Raw genomic sequence first — 25,577 nt, forward strand, 5'->3', positions numbered from 1 at the left:
TAGGGAGCCTAGGTGTGCCTCAGAGGGAGGCCCCTCTTGCCTTATCTCAGGTGGAGAGAGAAGACACCCAGGTTGACAAAACTCTGTTCACTTGGACATAGGGTCTCCAGAAACATTAGCCACTTGCCTTTTAGAAAATATAATTGTTTTTGTTTTAAATAAATCAAAGTAAGGGCTTTGGATGCCAGCGTGGGTCTGTGACATTTTAAATTGTGCTATTTGCTGAGCTTATCCTGTGACAGGTCTTCATTTCCACCAAATGTCAAGGATCAGTGCCTTGCATTCATTTTAATGAAATATTGTGCTGATAAGGGCTATGAATGCCAGGTTTAAGCTGCACATTACTAAATGTCGGGCTGCTTTCTGCTTTGTGAATTCACCAGGGAGCAAGCTAATGAAGGCTTCTTTCTCGCTTCTTCTTACAGTTAGGGATTCACGGTTATGCCTTTGCAATCACAAATAATGGATATATCCTGACGCATCCAGAACTCAGACCACTGGTAAGAGACATACTTATTTCTGTGTTTCTCCCTTTATGATTTTAAAAGACTTTCTTCAGTTCTACAGTAATTACACTTTGCAGTTTTCACTTGAAACGCTCAATTCATAATACCGTCTCTAAAAGGTTGTTTTAATAGTTTATAACTAGCATTTTGACATAAAATATGTAAATAATGTAGGGTAAATATATTTACTATCATGGTTTTATATATAAATCCATATATATCTATATGTACTTATATATTTATTTCACATCTGCCAATATATGGAAAAATTTTAAACTCTGGACAGCTTGAAACCCATCATAATAGATACCTTTATATAACAAATGGTCTCTAACACTTCAGTCTGAGACCAACTTATTGAAAGTTACATTTGATACAACAGATTAAATCCAAGATCCCTGGAAATTCATTCTGATGGGATTTGCCCCCAAAATACATTACCCAAGCCCAGTGCCTGCTGCCTTGAAGGTATTTGTGTTTAATTGAAACAGTTGAGATTTTCTCCTTGTCCTGCCTAAGCTGTATCCAGTAGCATTGTTTGGTGAGCTGACATGTAAACCATTTTCTTTCAGCATCGTTTTCACTCTCTCTGAAGTGAGTGGAGTTAGGTCAAATCCAGGACAGCCAGAATATCACGGTCCATTCTGATCCCTGGGGAGAGGCTGCCTGGAGCACTGTGTTGAGGAGCATTCTGAAGGGCAGCCAGGCTTGTCAGATAGGAGGCCCTGGTCCACTGTGCACTCTGGAGGGGCACAGGCAGTGAGTGCACCACATGTTTGCCATCCCTGGACTAGTTGTAATGTGTTGAAAAAAGGACATCCTTTTCGGTCTGCGGTTAGCTAATTTTAAGGAAGATATAAAAGTATAAAGAGTAATATAGTAAACTCTGCTTTTGAATGTTAAGAAAGTGTAGTTCAGGGCTTCCCTGGTGGCGCAGTGGTTGGGAGTCCGCCTGCCGATGCAGGGGACACGGGTTCGTGCCCCGGTCCGGGAAGATCCCACATGCTGCGGAGTGGCTGTGCCCGTGAGCCATGGCCGCTGAGCCTGTGCGTCCGGAGCCTGTGCTCTGCAACAGGAGAGGCCACAACAGTGAGAGGCCCGCGTACCGCAAAAAAAACAAAAAACAAAACAAAACAAAGAAAGTGTAGTTCATTCCTATAGCTATACACACACACACACACACACACACACACACGCACGCACGCACATCCACCCCACATGTCTTTTTCCCTTTCATCAAAATTAGAAAATAGCAATGCCTGCTATGCAAATGTTTATTGGTGAAACATCGTGGGGACCAGTTTGCTTCTCGCTTGAATCATTGTTTAGAAAAAGTCCATGTTTTAGCTCCATCATCATCCAACTTTGCTCTAATTGCCCTGATATTAATGGAGTCATGGCCACATCATGTGGATCCCATATGCATGCTTCAGGATGGGACTTAAGGTAATACTTGACTTCAACAATCTTTTTATCAAAAAAAGGTTGAGTTAACTGGTTAGCTAATTCCAAACGTAACTTAGAATCATTGAAAAGTCCGATTGAAAAACCTACTAACTTTTTAAGGGTATTTAAGTCTAAAAACACATTTAAGTTTAAAAAGCTTAGCACATTACCCATTTCTAAGCCTTCCAGTTGGGGTTGCCTGTTGGTGGGTGGTAGGAGTTATATATTTGGTGTGGCTGAGTATGGGCTCCTAGTGCTTAGTTATTCCAAGTTGGAGTGGATCAGAGTAAATGAAACAATCAAACCTGGATCTTCCGCTAGTGAATGAATAACTTTCTATGTATCAGCTTTTAAAGAAGGAACAAAATGGAACCAGATGTCAGAAGTCACCAAGGTACCTTTCCTTTCTCTATAGCAATGGAAATGAGCAGCTCCCATCTGCACAGTCAACTCACGAAGTCTTTCTGGTCTTTTATATCTCCTGGTCATGCAGCAAATGGTCTGTTTGCAAATAATCCATCTCATGTACTTTCCAGAGCTGTGGCCACTGAGAGGGCAGCCAAAAGGCTCTTATAAAAACAGGCCAACCAGTCAAGACTTATCATCTCCTGACAGTGCAAATACTCACAAATACAAGTCATTTCTGTTCTTCTCACTGTTGAAACATTGCACTGAATGATTTCACTGGAAATGGTAGCTAGGGTCAAATTCCCATAAATGGGGTGACCCAAGCAAATGCTGCACGTCTCACTTGTGAGAACCCAAGCCCAAACCAGATGAAGCATTTTGCAACTGATCCATTATAAGAACATAAGGAGTGGCCAGGTCAGTGAGCCATCTATCCCATTTATCAGTCTGTGACCCTGAGGCCCTGACATATTTAGAAGAGGTTTGGCGTGATGCCCACCATTGAGGATTACGTGAACTAACCCATATGAATGTGATCAGTAGTGAGTGTTGACCCTGCCTTGAGTTTTGCATTTTCCTACTGGGAAAAAGACAGCGGTGAAGTGGAAGGAATTCCACTTCAGCAGTACACAAGTTGTCCTTGATTCCTGGTCCTGCCATATCCCAGCTGTGTGACTTTGGGCAAGTCACACAGCCTCTCTGAGCATCATTTTCTCTTGTAATCTTGCCATAACCAAAGTATGTAATATTACTGGTTGTCAGTGTAAATGGGATAATGCAAGTAAAGAGCCTTGTGTGACAAAGCAGGCCCCAGGACATTTTGCGGACGGTGGCGGTTATACAGGCACCCCGTTTGTGTTTTATTGATTTTATTGAACTATGCCTGGCTGCTATAAGGGTTGGGAGGACATGGTGGTGGTGGATGCTTGGGGGTGGGGGTGGATTTAAAGAACACTTTTTATTATTCAGTTGGTTCCGATTATTGTGATAAACATTGGTGAGGGATTGTATACACACAAAAACAAGTGAATAGATACAGAGTCCTTGGAATCATGCAGTCTCCATGCAGTTCTACTTTGAACCTGGTATCAACTTAGTCTGTGCAACCGCAGCTAAGCCTGTTTATGCCTGCTGTCTCTCCCCCTCCCTCTATCTCTCTGTATCTGTCTGTCTGTCTGTCTGTCTGTCTGTCTGTCTCTCTCTCTCTCTCTCACACACACACCCTCAATTTTCTGGGCCAACTCTGAGCTAGAAGACAAGCAGACAGTAGCTACACTGGGATGTTCTGTGTGAGCCCTACCACGTGAGGAAACCGAAGGGTTTTGTTGTTGTTGCTATTGTTGTCTGTTTGTTTTCAGAGTAGCAATAAGGATATACTAGCAGCTGCAGAAACTGAAGAATGACAGTTAAGAATCAGTCCACATGGGGGGAATAACCCCAGCTCTGGCACATACAAGTGGTTTGTTTCTCTCTGTCTTGTTCACGGGAGCAACAAAAGCAGCTTCATCCCCCCTTCTCCCTCACCAGCAGCCTCTCAGCACAGAGGAGGGACTCAGGAGGGGAATGGATGAAGGGATCCTCCAAAGCCACTATTCAGTTTTCTCTTACTTTGGGTCCTTCAGGATAATGTAATTGGTGTGCTTCCCCCAGAAACCGGTGTCTGCACCGATGTAAATGCACCAGGTCAGACCCTCACACACGGCTGGGGAGAGCCAGCCGCCAGCAGCTTCCTTGGCCAGCTCGGACGGGGAATCCTCACTCCAACCTGATTGGCCTTCTCCAAGCCCAGCCATATAATCGAATCCTTCTTACAAATGGATGTTCCCCTTGGTTCTGGCCAAGGCTGCTAGCTTAGCATGGTGGGTGCAAGTGGGAGGTTGTGGCCAGTGCAGAGGATGGAGCAGACTCACTTAAAATAACTCCTATTCCGTCTCCATCTGCCACTGAGATTGTTTCTGCCCCTGCAGGCAGAGGAAAGAAGTAGGTTTCCTGAAGCACAATACCAATATTTTTCTTATTTGTCTAATAAAATTTTCCCCCCAGACTTAATATTTGGCTTGATTTTATCCAGTATTTTCTTTCATCTTGTATGATTTGGGTGTGAATCATGAAGTGTCTCCAAAAACAGCTCAGATGTAGGAGCCTTACTCAGCAGACTGGCTTTGGTTTAATTGGCAAAACTGCTGAAGTAAGACTTTTCTGTTGATAAGTGGGCTCTCTGTAGTCTTTGTCCAAGTGTTTCTCAGCCACCCTGTCCTTGCCACCTGCTTGTGACTTCTGGTAGACTAACCGATGTTGATTCAACAAACATTTATCCGGTTCCTGGTGTGCTGGGTCCCGTGTGTTAGACTGGGGGCTGATGGAGCTATCTTACCATGGGCTGGGGGCCATATCACGGGTGGGGAATAGGACAATAGCACAGCAAGAAGGATTCAAGTCAGACCTTGAGGAACACTTTTTGAGTAGTTATTAAACATCTGGAAGTTTTTTCTTGTTCTCTGCCCCTCTTTAACATTCAGGTTAAAACTATTTCAAAGCAGTTACTTAGAGTTACTGTTTAAATTGATTTCCTCTTGCACTTTATTCTTCCCATGTCTCTGAGAGCTTTATGAATTTTTCTTAAAATGTGGAGCCCCTAATATCTCTTTTTCTTTTGCCCTACAGAGCATTGAGGGCGATAAGACTAGGAAGGGACCACCTTTGCCATGATCTTATTTTCTTTGAGATTTTGGTAATCCGTGTGCCCCTCGGTTTTAGAAGAAAGGGACATCTGAGTTGATTGCCTTTCCCAAGGAGGCCTGGAATGTGGGCCTAGTCAAACCACCAAGAGAACACAAAGAAGGCTCCCTTCCAGCAGCCACAGCACAGGCAAGCCTCCACAGAGGAGCCTGGGGCAGGCAAAATCTAGGACTCACTTCCACGAAGCCCGCGTTGACATTTGCCAAAAGCTGTTTGCACTGTATCTTCAAGCCCAGAAGATGAGGAAGGATGCTGAAGGTTTCTATTCTGGATGAAAATTAGCCAGTCACATGGGCCACTGGGTGTAGTGGTGGATGAGATGGAAGTTGGGAACGATGGAGAGAAATCTTCATTCCTTCCCTCAACGTTTGTTAGATGGCCACCATGTTCTAGGGCTGAGCAAGCTGCTCAGAGTGGTTGCAGAGAAGTGCCTCACTTCAGAGAACTCAAAATCAAATAGAATGGATGTGATTTTATATGTAGGGTGTAAAAGTAACCATAGACACAACTAGGGAAGATGCATTTTGTATTTGTTACTGTTGTTGTTGGTCTTAGTCATTTTTTTCACACTCGTTGATTCCTTTTTGTGTGGCAGACACTATTCAAAGTGTTTTAAGTTGTTAAGGCTTTTAATTATTAGCTAATTTAATAGCAAGCCTAGGATGCTGGAGTAGTAGAAAGGCCCAGAGGCTCAAGGCAAGGGTGTGCATGACGGCAGGCCTGGGTGGAAGGTGGGTCTAGAAGGCAGCCTAGAGTTAGACTGTAGACAACTGGGGGTGCCAGGCTGAGGAGCTGGGGTTCTCCATGAGGCAGTGCATATCCCCATGTTACAAACAGGAAGGTGAGACACCAAGCAATATGGTGGTAAAATGACTAGAAAGAGCCAGAACCAGGAGCCCCCAGATCAGTTTGGATGTGCTAAATTCACTGTGCTACGTTGGTTGGTTCTTCAGGAAATGGGAGGCAGAGTGGCTGGAGGATGGGAGTGACCGAGAAGCCTGGTCTTTGCAGCCACATGGATGAATAACAGGGTCATCATCAGGTGATTATAGTGAGAATCTGTCTAGACTAGCGCTGTCCAGGAAGAATGTAACGCAAGCCACGAACATGAGCTGCCTGTGTAAGTTAACATTTTCTAGTAGCTACATCTAAAAAGGAAATAGGTGAAATTAAGTTTAAGACTATATTGTATTTAACCCAGTATATCCCAAATCACATTATTTTAACATACAGTCAATATAAAAATTATTAATGAAATATTGGCCATTTTTTTCATACTAATCTTTGAAAGCTGGTGTATGTTTTACACCCACAGTACTTCTCAATGCCGACATTTGAGGAGCTCAAGAGCCACATGTGGCTTGAGGCTGCCCTATGGAACAAAACAAGTCTAGAGTGTAGCCAGACGTTTTGAACCAGATGTTTTAAACCCAGTCTAGAGTGTAAACAGATGGCAGCACCTCCTATTTCCTTAAAGTGGATTAGAACAAGCTCCACCACTACCACCAGTCTTTCATCCTGGGAGTCTGTGCAAACAGTCGGGGGCTACGTAGTCTCCTCCATTGTGGCCTCGGCACCTCCCTTCCAGGCTGTCGGGTCAGGATAGATTGGCTCTGCCTGTTTCAGCCCCACGGTTTCCCACCTAACCCATGTAGATGCCCTAAACCAAACTGTGCTGCCCAGACCAGGGGGTGGGAAAACTGAACTGTCAGGTTATCTACATCAGAACACTCAGACACCAAACCGTTTCTGTTGTTCTGTCAAACTCAGCTTAACTCTTTAAGGATCCCAAGTTCTGCAGATAACAGTGTCATCTCCCCATTACTGAATTGCCCCACTCCCTCTGGAAGTTACCCACAGCCTGAGTTCTGCCTGATATCACCAGCAAGTCCCTGTGTTACTCCTTGACTGTCCCCGCCCCACTCCAAATGTTGATTCTGTTTCTTTGTTCTCGTGGACGCCCAGGCAGTTCATTTTTCTGTGCCCTTTTGCTGTTGCACATGGGTTATAGATGGACCCTGGCAGAAGGTCATTGATAACACAGATTGACACATGAACATGCTAATAAATGTAAATATTCTTATGCCAAAGTCCTCTCATAAGGAATGAAATGGACATTCCTATGGACACATGTAAATATGTTAAATGCTAAGCAGACAGCGCATATCAAACACCAGTTTAAATGGGAACTTGAAAGGAAGGACCGCTATCAGAATCCTTATTGAAGTCCACTGACTTAGTTCAAGCAATGGGCCCTGTGAGGAGATTCTGTGTCATTCCCAAAAAGTTCAATGTGAAGTTTAAATGTGATTTTTATATCATGATGCAGATCCTCAGTCATGCAAGGACTAGCTTCTATCCCACGCATCTAATCGTTTTCTTTTTTGTTTAAGTTTTGGACCAGGAATGCCTCAACTAATCTTCCTTCATTTCTTCTTCCCATCCACACCCACTCATTGCAAATGCTAAGGGTTCTTTTTAGTTCAACAGGTGTGGGTGTGCCCTCCAGCACTGACTTTTTCTGGATCCCTCCCCATGCCATCCACCCTCATGTCCTATTGGTTCCAAAATGCACCCCAAGTCCACTCCCCTCTGTCACTCTTGACAGGGCCTCTGTCCTGTCTTTCCTGGATGACTTCAGTTCCCTTTGAGCTCTGCTCTGGACACCTATTTTTGTACCCCCCCACCCCCACCCCAGCATTATTCACTCAGCAGTCAGCAGGGGCTTTCACAGGCATCACTCAGATGGTCTGGCTTCCCTTGGCATTTACAGTAAAACCCAAACTCCAGGCCATGATCACAGCACCCTGCCAGATCTGGCTTCACCTCTCTGACCTGCCGGAGTTGCGTGGCTACCCACCGTGCTCCAGGTATACTCCAGCCCTTTTGTCCATTCCTCAGAAACACCAAGCTCCTTTCTGTTCCAAATCCTTGTGCCTGCTCTTCCCTTTACCTGGAAGCTTGTCCCGGATACATCTGTGACTGCCTTGTTCTCAGCTTCCATGTCTCATCTCAGATGTCACCCCCACAGAGAGGCATCCTTGCTCTCTGACCAAAGGAGCCACACATCACCTCCATCACTCCCCATCACATCCCCTATTTTAGTTTCCTCAGGATCACTTATCACTCTTGGGAAAGGTCTCTATGTTCAGCCTCTCCTGCCCCATCCCTTGTGATTTCCTGTGACTTTGCTGCTGTATCTAGGGCGTGGTTGGTAAATATTTATTGAGTGATTTTGATGATGTTTGAAGGGTGCTGGTGACTAAATATCTGGGTACCAGTTTCCTACAATAAATGAGAAGTGCAGGTGTCACATGTTTACTCATCAAACGTTTACTGAGTCCTTGCTACATTGGACACAAAACTTGAAGCTCATGTGATTGGTCAAGCCCTTCTTTCTTTCTGCCCCTGCCTCCGCCCTCCTGCTGGCCTGCAAACATTCATCAGATGTTCCTCAAGTCAGGCACTGTGCTAGCTGATGGAGACATAGAAGCAGGTAGAAGAATGTCTCTGCCCACAAGGAACTCATTGAGCAAAGCAAGAGTTCTCGATAGCGAGAGAGGCCAAGAAGAGCTATGTGCTCGCAGGGGAAGCATCTTTTTTTGTTGAGAAAGGGTGCCCTGAGATGCTGGAGGGCTTCCCAGAGGAGGTGATATGCACACCAACTGCATCCACAGTCCACTTTGGAGGACGTTTCTTCCTTCTCAGTGGGGGTTCCCACACGCTTCCCGGGATCTCTGTCCTCAGGCTGGACCAGGCACGACTTTTCTCTCCGGTCTCAGAACCATGCATCGTGCTGGCCCCAGCCTGTCGTGGTGTAGGGGGTAGGGACCTAGCCTCGTTTATAGTCCTTTCTATGGCTCCCAAAGGCTGGAATCCTATCTCAGCCCACTCTCTGTTCAGACTGCTGTGAACTGAATGAGACCGGCCAGTAGGTGGCGCGCGGGCACTGCAGTGTGCCTGGTCCCTGAACACATTCTCAAAACACAGCCCAGGAGACTCCTCTTAACGCCAGGTCTGAATCCATCACATTTAGTTTAAAAGAAAGAATGAACAGATGCTTAGTAAGTGTGTCTGCTCAGAGGAGTGTGTGCTCGGAGAAAAAATAAACAAGGCTGCGTGACCCCCACGTAGCGAGCCTGTTCTTTTTGAAATACATCATTTGGCAAAGGAGAAAACAGAGCCTTGCGTGCTTTCCACTTGATGAAATTGTTGAGGGCAACAGTTGGAACTGCCTGGGTCTGGACACTTGATTGGAAGCATTGCAGCCCTGAGCAGGGAATGCTTACACCTCGTGAGCTTCAGAATTAAGCAGATTAGAGGGGTGCCTGGCTTTCTGTTCTGCAAACCTCAAGAACTCAACAGCCTCTTGGTCCCCAAGTTCTGTGGCCGGGTGTGTACATGGACACGTAGGACATAGATGGGGTTTAGCAGAGAGGGGACTAACAGTGACAATGCAGTTGTTACTTAGCGTGTCAAGAACCAGGCTCTGTGCCTACCACCTTTGTGTGTTTTGCCTCTTTTAAGTCCTCACAGCATCCTGTGCATTAGTGCTTATTTCAGAGAGATTAACTGATGCCTAGGCCAAGGACTCTGTCAGTCAGAAAGCAAATTTGGCTCAATGTTCAGAGGAAAAAAAAGACAACTATGAACAGTGTCATTTTTCATAAAGTTAAACCTATTCAAATGAACAAACTTCCTTAATTTGAAGCAGTGTTATAAGGTTCTTTTATAAAATGAGAGTTGGGCTAGAGGGCTTCCCTTGGCTTCTGTGGACAGTTTTCCTTTTTGCCTCTGCTCTCTGCCCCCGCACACCACCTGCATGGCACTCAGGGTGGCTCCTTTGCTCTCGGCTATGGGGGACACAACTAGTTTAGCTAGTGGGGGACACACACTCAGAAGAAATGGAGAGAGGAGAGTGGGGTGGGATTGTATTTTCAACCCTGTGTCCTCTGGGACTGGCTGCACCCAATCTAAAGCCACATTAGCCTCCTTTTCTCTGTGGGCTCCTGTGACTGCTCCTTCCTCTGTCCCTTCATGCAGAGTGGAAGAGAAGGTCCTCACTGCTTCTGGCTTCAGGGTACTGCACCATTTCTTATAGTTTCCTACACCCTACCCCACTGTTCCAATAGCCTCTTTATTAAACCTTCCTTAATTAGCCAGCTTGACTATGCCATGTGCTTCCTGCTGGGCCCCTGACTGATACAAAGGTAAGAATACATGGAAGGTTTGTTTTTCTCAAGTCCTTAGTATGCCAATAAAGAAAGGAAAAAGAAGAAAGGAAAGAGGAAGAATTAAAAGAAAAGGAAAGAGGAAGGAAGGAAGGAAATGAAGGAAGGAAGGAAATGAGGAAGGAAAAGAAAAGACAAGAGCAAAAGCCCCTCTATCAGGTCCTTTATTTATTTATTCATTCATATTAATTAATTCATTAATCTCTCATTGTGGTAGGAACAGAGAGCTTCCATATACACTTCTAGTAAATTCCTCTTTTGCTCAAGTGATAAAGAATTGGTATCTGTTGCTTACAACCAGAGCAGCCTGGTTGATACAGTTGTGAAATCCCCAAATCTGGGAAGCATTGCTGGTGTGGCTCTGACCCATCCTCTCTACTGCCTCCCTCTCTCCCACTCCCACCCCCCAAAACTTTCCTCTCCACACCACCCTATCCCTTCGTCCCACCAGGCTTCTTGCACAGGTCTTTGAGTTTAGGCTCCACACTACATTATAGAAGTCCCTTGACACATCTGTCCCCTCACTGCACTGCAAGCAACCTGAAGTCACTAATCAAATAGCATTTTATTCACCCTTGCATATCCAGGGCCTGGAGAGATACCTAGCAGATGAAGTGGAATAATAAATAAATGGGAGAGAAGACCCATGTATAGGAAATTGATTACACAATGACACAGTGTATTATTAAGTACCAGGGTGGGAATACTGACAAGAAGGAGAATTTATAAAAGGACTTGGTGTCTAGCTGTGGAAGGGGTGGCTAGAGAAGTCTTCAGGGAGTTTGTTTGCATCCTGTGAGCTTCAGTTCACAATTGGTGATCCAGTCCAGCATATTAGGGAGCAACAGAAGGCTCTTCAGACACCTAGATGTGTAACTTGCTCCTTCTTGTGTTGCTGTAGCCCACCTTCCCTCCCACCGTTCCTTCCCTCATCTGGCATGTATTTATCGAACACCTCTCCTGTGCCAGGCACTCTTTTAGATGCTGGGGATCAAGTGATAAGACAGACATAATTCTTCCTTCATTTGGTCATGGAGAAGATGCCTTTTTTAAGCTCATAAGTAAGCAAATAAAAAGTACTGCACATTTTGGATAACCTCTCCAAAGGAAACAAGGACCTGAGAGAAAAAAGTAGGGACATGCCCTTACCTTTAGTTGGATGGTCAAGGAGAACCCGTGTTAGGGATGACATTTTAAGCTGAGCCCTGTAGCCCTGAGGGGGAGAAGAAATTGCTGTGCCAAGAGAGTGGAGACTAATTCAGGCTGAGGAAACCGAGTATGCAAAGACCCTGAGGCACGGGGAGATTTAAGATGTTGTGTCTGCAATCTGGGTAGATTTAGGACAGACTTCCAAAGGACAAGGGAAAGCGCCTTGAGGTTTTATTGATAAATTCCTATTGGAGAACACGCTTAGTGGAGTAGTTCTGTGAATGCCCTACCCATGTCCCCTCGGCCCTCACCTCCGTGGGGGCCAGCCTAGCTTGCGGCTGCCAAAACCCTAGTGAAGACTTTCTCTGACTTCTGGAATTCACTCCTCTCCTGCACGCAGCGGACGAGATGTGCCAGGGAATTAGCGTCCTTCCACCAAAGACTGGTGAGCACTCCCACCTCCCAGGTGGGCTCCACACCTGTACCACACTCCTACTCCACACTGGCTCCCAGACCCCTGCAGTCAGACTCAGCTTGGGGTGCCCACAGCGCTAACATACTCGATGATGCAACTTGTGTTGGCTGCCTGCCCATCATCTCTGTCTCTGAGTCACTTTGCTATGTCCCTACAGGCATTCCCTGGGAACCCATCCCAAGGAAAAACCTTGCCTTTGAATCCTGGTCTTAGGGTCTGCTTCAGAGGGGACTCAAACCAAGACACCAGTGGACTGATATGTCTCTGCAAAAATTGATTGCTCTAGACTAGAGCTTCAAATACAGTTCTGTGTGCGTACATACCTTAGCTTTAAAGTGATGGTGTCAGGCACATTTCCCATCTCTGTTTCGGGGCGCTGCATGTATATTCACCTCACATTGGCCTGCTTGCACTTACAAGCACCAGAGAGTGTTAGTTTTATGCTGTTAATAATGGAGAAGGCACTTTAAGGAAATATGGTTTAGAGATAGGATTCTCTGCTGCTTTATTGTTTGGCAAAAGGATTTGATGAGGACAAAGCTTTTCTTTTCACTGGACACACTCTGACCTTTGTTTTACTAGATTAATTTCATATCTAGAGTACCCCATCTTGGATGATGAATTAGCAATAAAAGGCTCATCAAAATGTAATTACAGGCAATGTGTTGAATAATGATCTGTTAAAAATTCCTATAGATTTGTCTGCACCTCCTTCCCCTTGTGGGGGAAATGAGCCTCAGCTGCTAGCTACTAGCCTGGGCTCAGGAATGCAAAGCCTAGCCACATTGTGAGGCTGAGATGCGAGAGCTGGCTTCCATCATTGTCCAATGTCATCTAATTGATCAATTGCTTTTTTCCATGTGATGCACATCTTTATATAATTTAAAGGACCATCTCAACGGGGGTAGGAATACACAGGAAGTGGGAGCTCAAGGCAAAGTGAAACCCTCACCTCCTCCATCTGCAGCAGTCTGTTGTAGGGAGAGTTATTAATTAAAATGTTAACTGCCCAGACAATAGCAGGCAGACCAGCATGAAGAATTCTGGGAAGCAAGCATTAAAGCTTTCATAACTATGAATTCCAGGAAAGTTTGTTCCTCCTTAAAATAGAAAAGCAGAGCCATCTTCATCTAAGAAGAGACCAGACTGGGCTGTGAGACTGAGGTTAGGTTTCCTCGAGGAGGAGCTGGACTTGTTTCTCTCCAGAGAGTTGGGAGAAATCTAGCCTTACCCTCAGTGTATTGAGGACCCTGTAAAACCTACAGCTGGGGCTGACAGCAGAATATTCATATGATTCAACAGTGTAAACGCCCACCCTCATTTGAATAACTGAAGAATTCAATCATTTGAATGCCAGTGATGATTCCTCTGTGAGTTTACATTTTAGAAGACAGTGCATCTGAATCCCCATGAGAGCATTAAATTGCTATCTAATTAGCAGTCCCAAATTATATATATTTAAGAGATAATTAAAGGTTTGAAGGCTGTTGGAATAACTGGTTATACATTTAAATGAATCACTAGAAATTTGTTAGTAATGTGTGGAGTTTTCTTTTATTTTTTGCTTCCCTCTTTGAAGTTCAATAGACCCAACCTCGAGGGGTTAAGTCTGGTAGCGGTAAGATAAAGGCAGATGTTTTTAATTATTGCAACTCAAACCTCCAAATAATTATAAGCAGCTGTCATTTTTACATAATCCTAAATGATAAGACGCAAAGAATGCAAATAAAAAGGTTGAGAACATGGGCTTTGGGGCACAATCTTTTAATCCCCACCACACCCCTGAACTGACCGTTGCCCTTCATTAAGGAGGTGCCCAAACCATTATGCTCTTCAGTCAACTTTTGTAATCAGGTGACAGGCCACATGTATTTCTGAACACCTCCCAGGTGCCATTTCCACATTCTCCATGGATATTTTCATAGCAAAGGGAATCAGGAATGAATTTGGGATATTGAGGCCAGAAAGCAGTTTGGCTAAGCCAGGCAGGGCTTTTGCTGAAAGCTTTTCTCAGCCTCACTTGCCCCTTTCTCTTTGGGACAGGACCCGGGTGACACCCCCAACACCACCACTAGCTGGCATTTCTTTGGTTTGTGGCTGGGGATTTCATAGGATGGAGTGCTTTTGTGCCCCAGCTGGCCAGGGCCAGAAATCCCAAATGACAGGCTGGCCTGCCAGCCTCACCCCAGGGATCTCTGGGTTCAAGTCTGAAATTCGATGCTTTGTGTGCCTGTCTCTCCCTGGAAGGACTGAGACCACCTGAGGAGCAAGTCAAGGGACATTTATCATTGTCACAATGGCCTCTTTTTGGACCCAATGACTATAAAACCAAAGTCCCACAGATAAATGAACATAATTCACCCCATGCAGAGTGGTGGCCAGACTCTGCAGGAAACAAATCTAGAACATCATGTAAAAGGAACACACATACACACATACAGACTCCAAATTAAATCAAAAGCCCAAGAACCCTTCTGCTAAGGGATGCTCAAGACAGATTTAAATAGACAAGGACCCTGCCTGGCAGAAATGTGCCCAAGCAGAAAGATGTGCCCAGTGAGCTAAGCTTAATTTCTTGGGATTGGGAAGGATAAACAGGAAAGAGGAGAAAAAATCCTGTGGAAGGTTTATCTGGGACATTCAGAAGCTGACAGGCATCATGGGGTGCTGTTACCTCTCCCCAGTGAAGAAACGTAAGGATTTCAAAAATGTATCCTGGGTATTAGAATCAGTTAAAATTTTCTAATTCTCCCAGATGCTGCTTCTTCCCCCACTCTCCCCCAAAAAGCCTCCTCTGGAGTTTCTAAGTTTCTAGCTACACTCCAGGAAGAGGGTTTGGGTGTGACTGGGACAGGTAAAGACATTTGTCTGACTCCCAGTACTGCAGCAGGTTTGAGAGTTCTGTGGGTTGGATGCCCTTAACTGATGCCTATTTCATCCAGGTTCAAATATAAGTATAAATAGTACATTCACATATATTTCATGGAAAGATTCCTTTGAGAGTTAATAATTTGAAACTCAGCTCTGCTCAAGGTGGAATTCCAGGCAGCTGATTGATGATGACTACAGGTCACTTTGCCATGATCCCCTTGCTGTGTCCTCGAAGGACACATCTTAGGCAGGCACTGAGCAGCAAACTCAGGTCCACCTATGGGAGGTTCACCAGTACATGTTTCTCCATGGAGCAGAACAGTCTCTGAGGCTGGTGTCTAGGGTCACCCTAGTCTAGGGTCACCCTCAGCTCTGCTACTATCAGCTGTGTGACCTTGGACAAGTTGCTCAACCTCCTTCTAGTCAGTTTCCTCCTGAAAAATGAGGACAAAAATAGTGCCTACTGCTGGGATTGTTATGAGGATTAAGTGGGTTCATGTACATGAAATGCCTAGAATAGGCCAGGCATGTGATTGGTGTTATAAGTGTACTTATTAAGTAAGGACCCATCCTAATTTGTTCATTCATTCTGTTTACTCATTCATCAAATATTCATGAAGAAACTACTCTTTGCCAGGCACTCTCCTGGCAATGTAGGTTCAATGCTGAACAAGAAATAGCCTCTTTCCCAAAGATGCTTGGGACATAGTGGAGGAGATGGGCAAGGAAGCAATGACCTTGCAGTACTGTGTGTTAGTCATGGAGATAGAGCTACCACGGGACGCTGAAGAGGATACAGGAAGGACCTGAACTGACTGGGAACAGGCCAGTGCAGACTTCCCAGAGAAGCTGATGTCTTGGCTGAGTGCTGAGTGGCCGCTTGACTCTGAGTTGGGTTGAAGGGAGTTGGGAGCAGATGGAGTGGCATGTGCAGAGACCTGATGGCAAGAATGACAGTGACCCTTCTAGCAGTGAGCACAGTCTAGCTGGGGAGTATGGGGTGAGAGGCAGGAAGTGGTGAGAGGCCAGAGCAGCAAGCAGAGGCAGGGTGATGGGGATTTGTGGCATTCGGAAACATTGGACATCAGCCTATGAGAAGTAACGGGAATTTCAGACTGAGTGCTGATGTGTCATCCGATTAGGGTTACAGAAGAATCCCCCTGGCAGGACTTGGGAAAATGGATTGGAGGGTGGAGTCCAGGCATGGGTGCTTAGAAGACATGTACCCTCATCAACACCAGTATCATGGTGGCCAACACTAAGCTGATGGCAAGAGGGATGGAGAGATGCAGTTCAATTCTAGGAGACACTTAGTAGAAGCAGTGAATGTGGTAGTTTGATGAGCCTGGCTACTTTGCCTGGCCCACTGGCCTCTTTCTTTATTATACTCATGTGTTCCAGCCTTTGCCAATGTCTCCATTGTCACAGGCAAATATAAGAGAACTCAGTCAGCCTTGCAGGGGACCTTTGTTTTTCCTATAAGTTATGAATGATATCAGAAGTCTTTTGGGCTTATTCAGACCAGCATGCATTCAGAAACACTTTTTAAAAGCTATATCAGTAGAACTGAGAATTATATATAAAAAAAATCAAAACTAAACATTTTGCCCAGTCACCAATCCAGAGGGCTGGATGGACCAATGGTTGATGAGACCATTGTGTTTGGTGGTCAGGACATGGCTAGAGCAGAGATCAGGTCAGTGGAAAAAATAGCCACATGCATGTTTATGCTGCAAAGCCCTGTGTCCTCAGGGAAGTGGAGAACAGGGCTACCTTGAGTAAGAAGGGAAAGAGACTCTAGCTGGGAGGATCAGAGAAACTTTCATGGAAGAGGTGGCCACAAAGATGGATCTCTACATGTCTTTTCCTCCTTCACAAGTATCTTTAAAAACTTTATCAGGAAAAAAGCAAAACAAAATAAAGCTATCCTGCCAAGCAGCTCCCAAAATTGCGCACATACACTCATGCATGCGTGGGTCATGAAGGCTTAGCAGTGTGATGCAGGATGATACCATTACTGGCATAAGGCATACACCTGAGTCCAGGGTTATGGCAGCTGGCTTGGAAGGAATGGTTCCTTTCCTTCTTTTCTGCATCCCTCTATTTACTTCAGTTGCAAAATCATTGCCAGCTTCCTACCCTTGATGTCAGTAAGCACAAGGACCTTGAAGTTGAGAGATCTCTCTGTTCCGACTGCCATCCCTCCAAAGAGGGATGAGACTAGAGTCCTTTTCCCAGTGATTGAGCTGGGCAGAGGCACTGGGAATGTTACTGAGGGCAGGAGGAAAGCCAGCACCACAGAGAACTCACCTACAGTGAATAGTTAGCTGCAGCATCATTTGAAGGCTGACACATTACTGTGTTGCAGTGCTGGTTGATACTAATTTGTGATTTTACTTGAGTGAATAAGGAAATTCATTGTCTTTACCATTTCAAAACTGGAATCAATTTGTGGTGCCTAATTGTACCCCGTGTTCAAAATGGTCTGACAGGTTCCACATACCCAAGAGTCTTTTGATATATAATTAACTTCTCAAAGGAATAATACCAGATAAAGTTCTGTAAATGCAAAAAAAAAAAAAAAAAGTGCCTTGTCAAAAGTCATAGACATACTCTCAGATTATAAAGGTCCTCTTTTTACCCTAGATATTATCTCCTAATGACTCAAGTGGTCTCTGAAATCTTTCTATCAAATTGGCTTTGGAACATGGCACATTTCCATGCTAAAGAATTTGATGCAACTTTTTGAAACTTTGAAATTCATTCTGAATGCTGTCTTGCATCTAACCCTTGCCGAGGAAGCTCTGAAGAGCATTCTGTCTCAAAAGTGTTCTAACCTATTAGAGTAGCTGTCTCCCAGGCGCCCACATGCATTTTTATTTTATATGTAGCCTTCATGTACACTCTTCTTTCTTCTCTGTGGAGAGGCGGTCTTTTCTTAGCATCACTCTTGCACCTGAGTCAGCAGGTCTGAAGGTGCCTCTCTTCTGTCCCATCAGAGTCCCTGTCCCCTGTCCCTTTGCTAGCGCAGTAAGTTCTTCCCACCTCAGCCACTCAGCGTGATGTTCATGTTTATGACTAGCTTGCTATTACAAGACAGACTGGCTTTTTGAGAAGGAGAATTTAAATCCAACCTCTGTGTAGTAAGCCACATTTGACCTGCAAAAACGATGGTGGTGGGGCTGGCCACCTCCTTCCCACTCACAGTGTGTGTGACTCATTTCCAGTGACTCAGAGGACACTGTTTAAGATAAAGGTCATTCGGATTTTCAAAGTGGCCAGTTAATCGTTGTTTTAAAAAAACCCACCAGAGCTGTTATAGTCTTACAGCGATCAAAAGGATTTTGTAATCACACTAGGAGAGCATGTAGAACTTTTCATCTTCGAGACACTTAAAAACATTCATTAATAAGAGCACAGTGCCTTTTAGAAAAAGGGAAAAGCTTGTTGTCTCGGCATGCCCTTGTTGCCTCTCTCCCACCTTCTGACTGCCTTTATACACACCCTCATGGCCCTCTTTCCCTCTGGTGTATCTGGGCGTCTCATCTTCCCATGAACGCAAAGGATTTCAGCTCTGAATACAGATTCATCAGAATTTCTCTCCTGCCATAGTGCCTATGACATCCAACCATGTGTCTTACCTGAGCTGTGGTGGGGTCACACAACCAGAGGGTCACACTTTTGCTGGAAATCCTTTATCAGTGATACCATCGGGTACTACCAGGCTTCTCTGAGACCTTGAGTTGAATATTGGTTATTGGGCATCGTGTAAATATGATATTGTATGTTAGACATATGTGGCATGATCCTTAGCTTACCGTACTCACACAGTATTGTACTTGTTCTTAACCTAAAGCTGATTCTTGCACCCCTGGCCATCAAGGTTAGTTTCAAGCCAGCGCCAGTGAGTTGGCTGTTAACAGAGACATGAATGGCTGGTGGGATTTGGCTTCCAAGGCGGCTCTGCCACCATTAACACGCTGGCTACTTGAAGTGCTATCAGCGATTGCCCTGAGTTAGTGAGTTATGAGAAGGGACCAGCTAAGGGAGGCAGTGCAGAGGGTGGTGAAGACTGGAGGCTCAGAAAGCAGGCAGAGTTGGGAAGGAATCAGACTCCAGTGCCTGCTAGCCATGCCACTGTGTGACCGACATCCCTGGGCTCTGCGTCTTTCCCGTCTGTGAAGAATTACTCCTCTCTTGGTGTTGTGAGAATTGCAGGAGATACACGCGCAGCACTTAGCACCGTGCCTGGCACAAGAAATGCCCTCTTCAAGAAGAATGATAGGGAGTTGAGGGGGGAGCTAGCCAGCAGAAAAAAAACAAATTTGCTTTTTTTTTAAAGCAGTCACTTGGAAAGCAGAACAGATTGGTTGCTACATTTTATAAATTCCTTGCTGGAGAAACAATGAGCTTAGAAAACTGAAAACAGTAACTGCTTCAAAATACTTGCCCTTTGGGAAAGATAGCAGAATGTCGGGTGGCGATCCCTGGGTTGTAGTAGCGAGGGCAATCTTTTTTCCATTTCTTGCACTTTTCATTATTTTTCAAATTTTCTAAAATGAGCAGTTGTTACATGTATAACCGGGGTGGGAGGGGATCTTAAAAAACTGTAAACGCTTAAACCGTTTAGACCATAGCCAGTAGGGCAGAGGCTGATACCACTGAGACTCCCTTTCCCTACGGCCATCTCCTCTGGGGCAGGACATGCTGTGACAGTCAGAGACCTTGATTTGCAAATTCTAGGGGAAGAGACCATCAGTCTGTCGCAGGCCCATCTGGCCACCTGGCCTTGGGACCGCGTCCTTGTTTGAGACCCTTCCCTTTGACTTTGAGAAGAATGGGCCCCCGAGCCAAGCTGAACTGCCTCTTTAAAGGACTAGAAGTATTAATAAACAGCTGTAATGTTAAGAACCATTTCACCCCATGAACGGCGTCTCTAGGGATGAGCATGCTGACATGCATTGCCCTATTTCATCAGTCGGGGCAACAGCAGCACTTACTAGCGCTGTCTGGGTGGCAGGTTGCCCCAGCCCTGTTTGTCAGGATGTCTGCTGCGCTCAACCATTTCTGTGCCCATTTGCTCCTGTGGCAGCCCTGTGAGCTGAGTGCTCTTATCTCCATCCTGCAGAGGAGCAAGGCAGGCTCAGAGAAGTACAGGTTAGCCCTGGGCATACAGCTTGTAGGTGTAGAGACCAGATTTGAACCAGAGTTTCCCTTTGGGGCCCTGGCTTTTCCCTGCTCTCCTTACTGGCCTGGTGAACGGTGATCTGCAATTGGAGGGCGGAAGATGATCCTTCTCAAACAGCTTCTCCATGCTTTCCCAAGGCTCACCTGGGCCTTGCTCAAGGCCTGATAAATAATCGGTGTCCAACAGTATTTTTGGATATGCGTATGGACAAGTGATTGAATGAAAGAGTGAAGGAATGAAGAGCCCAGTGGCCATTAGGTCCTCCTCTTTTGTACATGGAGGAAAGAAGATGTGCCTCCCTTCCTTCTCCTGAAATGGCCACTTCAGCCTCTGAGACAAGAGGAGACTCAGGGCCTCGGAGGAGGTAGTGAAGGTATTCACCAGCTGAGGACCGTGACTGCCTCCCAAGAGAAACATCTGCCCAGACAAAGGCTGGCTCCCAGCCCCTGGCCACACCCCTTCTCCAGATGGCATTGGCTTTGGGCAAGGCCTCTTCCTCTCCAGTTGTGGGCCTCCCACCCCCAACTCCTTCCTTCCTGTTGGCAGCATGGAACAGCACGTACTGTTTATCAATTATTAGCACACATAATATTTGTTTCACAGAGGCTGCATGGATGTGTGTAGCTGACTTCCTTTAGTCCTTCCCAAAGGAACACAGAGAAAGCAAAGGCATTTTTGTTCTGTTCAAACCCACATGAACATGGCCATCACCTTAGCCCATCCCATTCTGCTTCCACAATCAGTCTGTAGGTAACACAAAGGGGCACTCACATCCAGACAATTAAACACTGCCAGAAAGGTTTTGGCACTTACGGCAGACCCCCGATGGTTCCGCTGGCTCCTCAGATAGGTGCCCTTCTTGCCCCATCCTCCTAGGCCACAGGCTGGTTTGTGTGTTCACCACATCTGGCCTTTATTTGAAACTCCACCTCAAAGTATTTCATAGCACAGAATATCTTTCCTTATTAAATTCTCCCCCACATATTTTTTTCATAAAACAGGCACCAAAAACTACAAACCTACCCGTGGCTCTCAAAGTATCTGTTTATAAACCTTTGGAAACCGTTTGCAATTCGTTAATCATATTTTCAAAGGAAGTTACAGTTTATAGATACACTAACAAATGCCATATCCGATGCCTCAGCCCCAGTAACGAGATCCTCACGAAGGGAAAGAGGGAGTGGGGCTGGGGGACCTGGGATTCTTCCCAGGCCAGATCCCAGGGGAGAGGGGCGATCTGGCCTGGGAGTCAGAGATTCGAGGGTTTAGTTCTTTTTCTGTCACTCTCTGACACTGTGGCCACACCTATGTCCTCCCGGGGGAAAGCAGGTACAGAGGGTAAGCCATGCTCAAACACAGTGGACTATCTTGATTAGCAGTGAGATATTTTGCAAATCACGTGTTTCTAAATAATCATTAAAGTACCAGAGTTTGTGAATACTTCATTTAAAATGTACTTTAAAAATGGTTCATTTAAAAAGAAAAAGTAAAGATACTAAATATATACAAGTTGGAACTCTGATGAATACTTACACTTGAAACCCAAGCCAGCTTTAAAAAATCTTTAAAAAGGGAAGGTGGGTAATCTGGAGAGAATGTGTTGGTACGTGAAACACCCAAAGGTATAAAGACTTCAGGCACAGCTTGATCCAGGCACACACACCGTGCTTTCAGGACTCTCTTCATGTACTCTCTCTGCCTCCTCTGCACTGGTTTCATTCTCAGGAAGGCTCTCTCCAAGTAGTGGCAGAGATGGCCACGAGGAGCTCAAGTTCACATCCTCCTGCCTTAGTGATGCTAATAGATGGAGAGCTAGTTTTTCTGGATAAATCCAGGAAAGCATACCAGACTGAGTCTCATGTGGGTTGGCATGAGTTACATCCCCAGTCCTGAACCAATCACTGTGTCCTGGAGAGTTGTGTGTATCCCTCACATACTCAGCTCACTGGCTTCCTTCTGAACCAGGATGGTCTTGCCTTCGCTAGAACTATATTTACTGAGTGTGGGGTCCAAGGGGATTCCCTGTGGGAAAGCCAAGGTGATTACCCCGGAAAATGTGGGGGTTAGGTGGTGGTGGTCCACAGCCCAGGTGTCTTCCGAGTGGAGGTCTAGTCTCTAGCCATCTAGTAAGTTTTCTTAATGGGAGAAAAGATTAGGTGGATTTAGGGTCATCATGCTGGAGTTTACTCATTGTCCTTGACCTGTTTTATCTATGCAACAGCCTACTGAGTTTTTCTTTTCTTACTCAGAGTAGTCACTCTGGGACACTACTGTTTATATTTTAAAGGAGCTCACTCATTAATAAAGACCCAAATAGAAAGTATTTCATACCTATTTCACTGGTTAAGCAGACATCGTAGAGGGGCATTCCTAAAGTAGAGTTCCAGAGGGGGTGTCCCCAGTCCCATCTGTTTCTTTCAATGTAGTTAAATTAGAGACTTACTGGAATATGGTGACTTACAGACCGGTATGCTGGGAAATCTTCCTTCCCCTCACTCTCTAATCTCTGCCAGTTTCTTGAATACCAGTAGTGCAGTGTACTGAATTTCTTGAGTGGTTATTACCAACAATGAAGGAAGATACCTAGGAATGGCCAAAAGTCAAGGAATCTATGTCTGTGGATTCCACTTTTGCCACGTGTCGTCTAAAAGGACTTGGGTTCTTTAGCACAGTTATGAAGTTTTCTCCAGGAGAGTCTTGAGTCCCAACCTGATGTTTACTACACAAGTATCTTACATACCAAGAGGAGGCATATGAGTGTGACGGTCTGGCACCATCATCTTCAGCAAACATCTTCTGCCTCCCTATGGCTTGTGCAACAGTGACCCAACAAATTATTAAATGGTCTCCTTCATGTCGAGGAAATGACATAGTAGCCAGTTGTATACAATGAGCCTGTGTCTTCATCAAGAAGCTTATGACTTTTTCAGGACTCACATTAGCTACATGCATATTAAGGGTTTATTCCATGCTGTGCCAGGGATGGGCTTGCCATTTTACATATAGTACCTAGTTAATTGTCTCAACCTACCTTGGCTATGGAGGTATTTCTCAATTTTGCCATTGAGAAAAAGGAAGCTTGGAGCAGCTGGGTGCCTTGCTCAGTGTCACATGCCCAGTAAGTGGCAGAACCACTGTGCTCTCCTCTTCTAACAAAGACAGGGGGACACCTTCTCTGAGGATGAAGGGCCTTGGGGGTCTTTTTGAATTTCTTTAGCAGCAGTTGAAATGACTTGAGGCTTAGCCATGAAAATTTGGTCAGGGGCTGTGGGTAGGTAGGGGTGTCCTCCTCCATACTGGCTCTGTGATCTTATTTAACTTGCTATTTAGTTTGATATTTAACTTGCCACAGGCATCATGGGCAATAAATTGACTGTAGATAGGCAGAATTAAGAGTGATAAACCACAAAGAAGTCCTTGGGAAAGAATGAAGCACCGTTTAATTGACTTTACTTATCTCCTTAGGACCTTGTGCTTGCTAGGTGTCCAATAAATGTATGTTGAATAAGTGAATAAAGGAGGATTTTGAAGTGACCAATGGAAGAACTTCCTCCAAAAGACAGTATATACCTAGCACTAGGCTACCCAAGAAACTGTGAAAGTTCTGCCTTTAATGGTCAGAAGCTGGGCCATAGGAACTTCTGGGGTGCCTAGTGGCTCCCAGGAATGTTTTTTACCAATATAGGGCTTGGGGGGCATTAGCACAGATAACAGAGGCCCAAGAATGTCCAACTCTAGCTCCTTGGGGGACAAGTGGGCTTCCCAGCATCGTGTGCCCCTCCCCCCTCACACCTCCTCACCTTGAGAAGAGGGTGACAGCCCTGCTGACCTCTTTCCTGTCACACAGGCTCAGCCCCAGCCTGACTGTCTTGAGGACCACAGCTTCTATGCACAGTGAACTTCCCATAACAGGATCCAACTGTGAATCCGCTATCGTTTACAGTGGCTTCTGAGGGAACCACTTCGCTTCCCCTTCATCTGGAGTGGATCTGATGTCATAAAACTGACCGTGACAGTCTGTTAATTGGAAACCTGAGAGAAGGGAGTGGAAGGGCAGTGGACCAAGGTGGTCAGAGCCCACTGCCCCTTCGAGGCAAGGCAGCCTTCCTGGGTGGTGAGGGTGGGTGCTCTCCAAGGATATCTCAGGGTTCCTGAAATGCAGCCCTGAGGGAAGACAAGATGGCAGGAAAACCACTGGACCCTGTTTGGCCTCACAGTGATGGGAGATCTACCCTGTCTGGCCACTCTCTGGGGGCCGGTTTGGACCTGTTTGGTTCAGTACACCAGCAGTGATTTTCTCTTCCACACCATGTGCCTTCAGCACCTGTCTCCATGGTAGCCGAGCAGTGTCCAAAATGGTAACCTGTGGTTTGCGGTTCTTAAAACACCTAGAGTGATGCTGCGTCTCACTTAGAATCCTACGAATTAAGTCAGAAGATGACTAATTTAGAAATAAAAGGAAAAGAGAAAAAACCTATACATACACATGTATTTTTTCCAATATGCCGTCAGCCGTATCCTATGAACTGGCAAAGGGGTTGCTTATCCTGAGCCTGCAGCAGAGGGCAGACTTTCCTACATTATAAACACAGCATTAAAGGCCCTAGATACAGGAACATCCAGACGCAGGACTGTCCAGTTGACAAAATGTAGGCTTGCCAGGTGACTAACACCAGTGATTTAGGGGGAAAAAAACTAAAACTTTCTCTGTTATTAATGCACTCATCAGCTTTTCCAGAGAAATGCCCTAATGGCCATTAAATCTGGTAGTGAGTCCCAATACCCACATGTACTCCAGGTAAAGTAGCTGTGCTTAGCTCAGCACTGCTGTGGCCAGTGTGATAGCAAGTAGAAGATTCTGTGTGTCTGCGAAATGTTACCAGGATGTTGAGCCCAAATGTGGAGATCAGTACTTTTGTTTCCATGGAGTATGAGGTAGGTATGAGGCAGGAGGTAGGGATGGGAGAAGTATAAAACACAGAGGGATATAACTAGATTTTTTGTAAACTATGTAAGATGCCCTTTCCTGTGTCTTGAAGGGGTGGGCTTTAAAAGTGTTGGAGTCGAGGAGGAAGGTTGCATTGCACACATAGGATGTCCAAGGAGGGGAAAGGTTTGGCTCTGCATCTGGCATGTTTAGAGGTGAGGAGTCCGCTAGGTAAGTTCATAGGGAGAAAAGAATTGGCTTGTATACTCCCCCTAGCTGGGAGCAAATGTTTACAGGTGACTGGGCTTGGTTTTCCTGCCACAGAAACCCCAGGACCGCCCCCGCTGCTGGGCTTCTCACTAGGACCCTCCACTCACAGTCCTCAGGCATGAACCAGGACTTCGGATGATGAAGGTTGCCCTGGCCAGTGAGCTCACGGAAATGTTTTCTTTGTTTGTCATTGTTTTCTTTCTCTTCCCCTCCTGCCAGTATGAAGAAGGGAAAAAGCGGAGGAAACCTAACTACAGTAGTGTTGACCTTTCGGAGGTGGAGTGGGAGGACCGCGATGATGTGGTAAGTGATTTGTTTTCAAGCCTGGTGAGAAGGGAGCTCCATTGTACCCTCCTCTGTACCTGGA

General features: G+C 45.5%; 1 protein-coding gene across 1 annotated transcript in view; it reads left to right on the forward strand.

Moving 5' to 3' along the window:
* The window catches only part of CACNA2D3 (calcium voltage-gated channel auxiliary subunit alpha2delta 3), a gene marked incomplete at its 5' end in the record, with an annotated part of 768,939 nt that overhangs the window by 589,845 nt on the left and 153,517 nt on the right, over positions 1 to 25,577 (forward strand). Inside the window, 2 exons of the mRNA XM_082664450.1 lie at positions 426 to 500; positions 25,430 to 25,513. Coding sequence (XP_082520576.1) covers positions 426 to 500; positions 25,430 to 25,513 — 159 coding nt within the window. The remainder of the gene's footprint in view (positions 1 to 425; positions 501 to 25,429; positions 25,514 to 25,577) is intronic.

The sequence above is a fragment of the Grampus griseus genome (genome assembly GCF_964374135.1).
Source record: "Grampus griseus genome assembly, chromosome: 10".
In the NCBI taxonomy this organism is placed as follows: domain Eukaryota; kingdom Metazoa; phylum Chordata; class Mammalia; order Artiodactyla; family Delphinidae; genus Grampus; species Grampus griseus.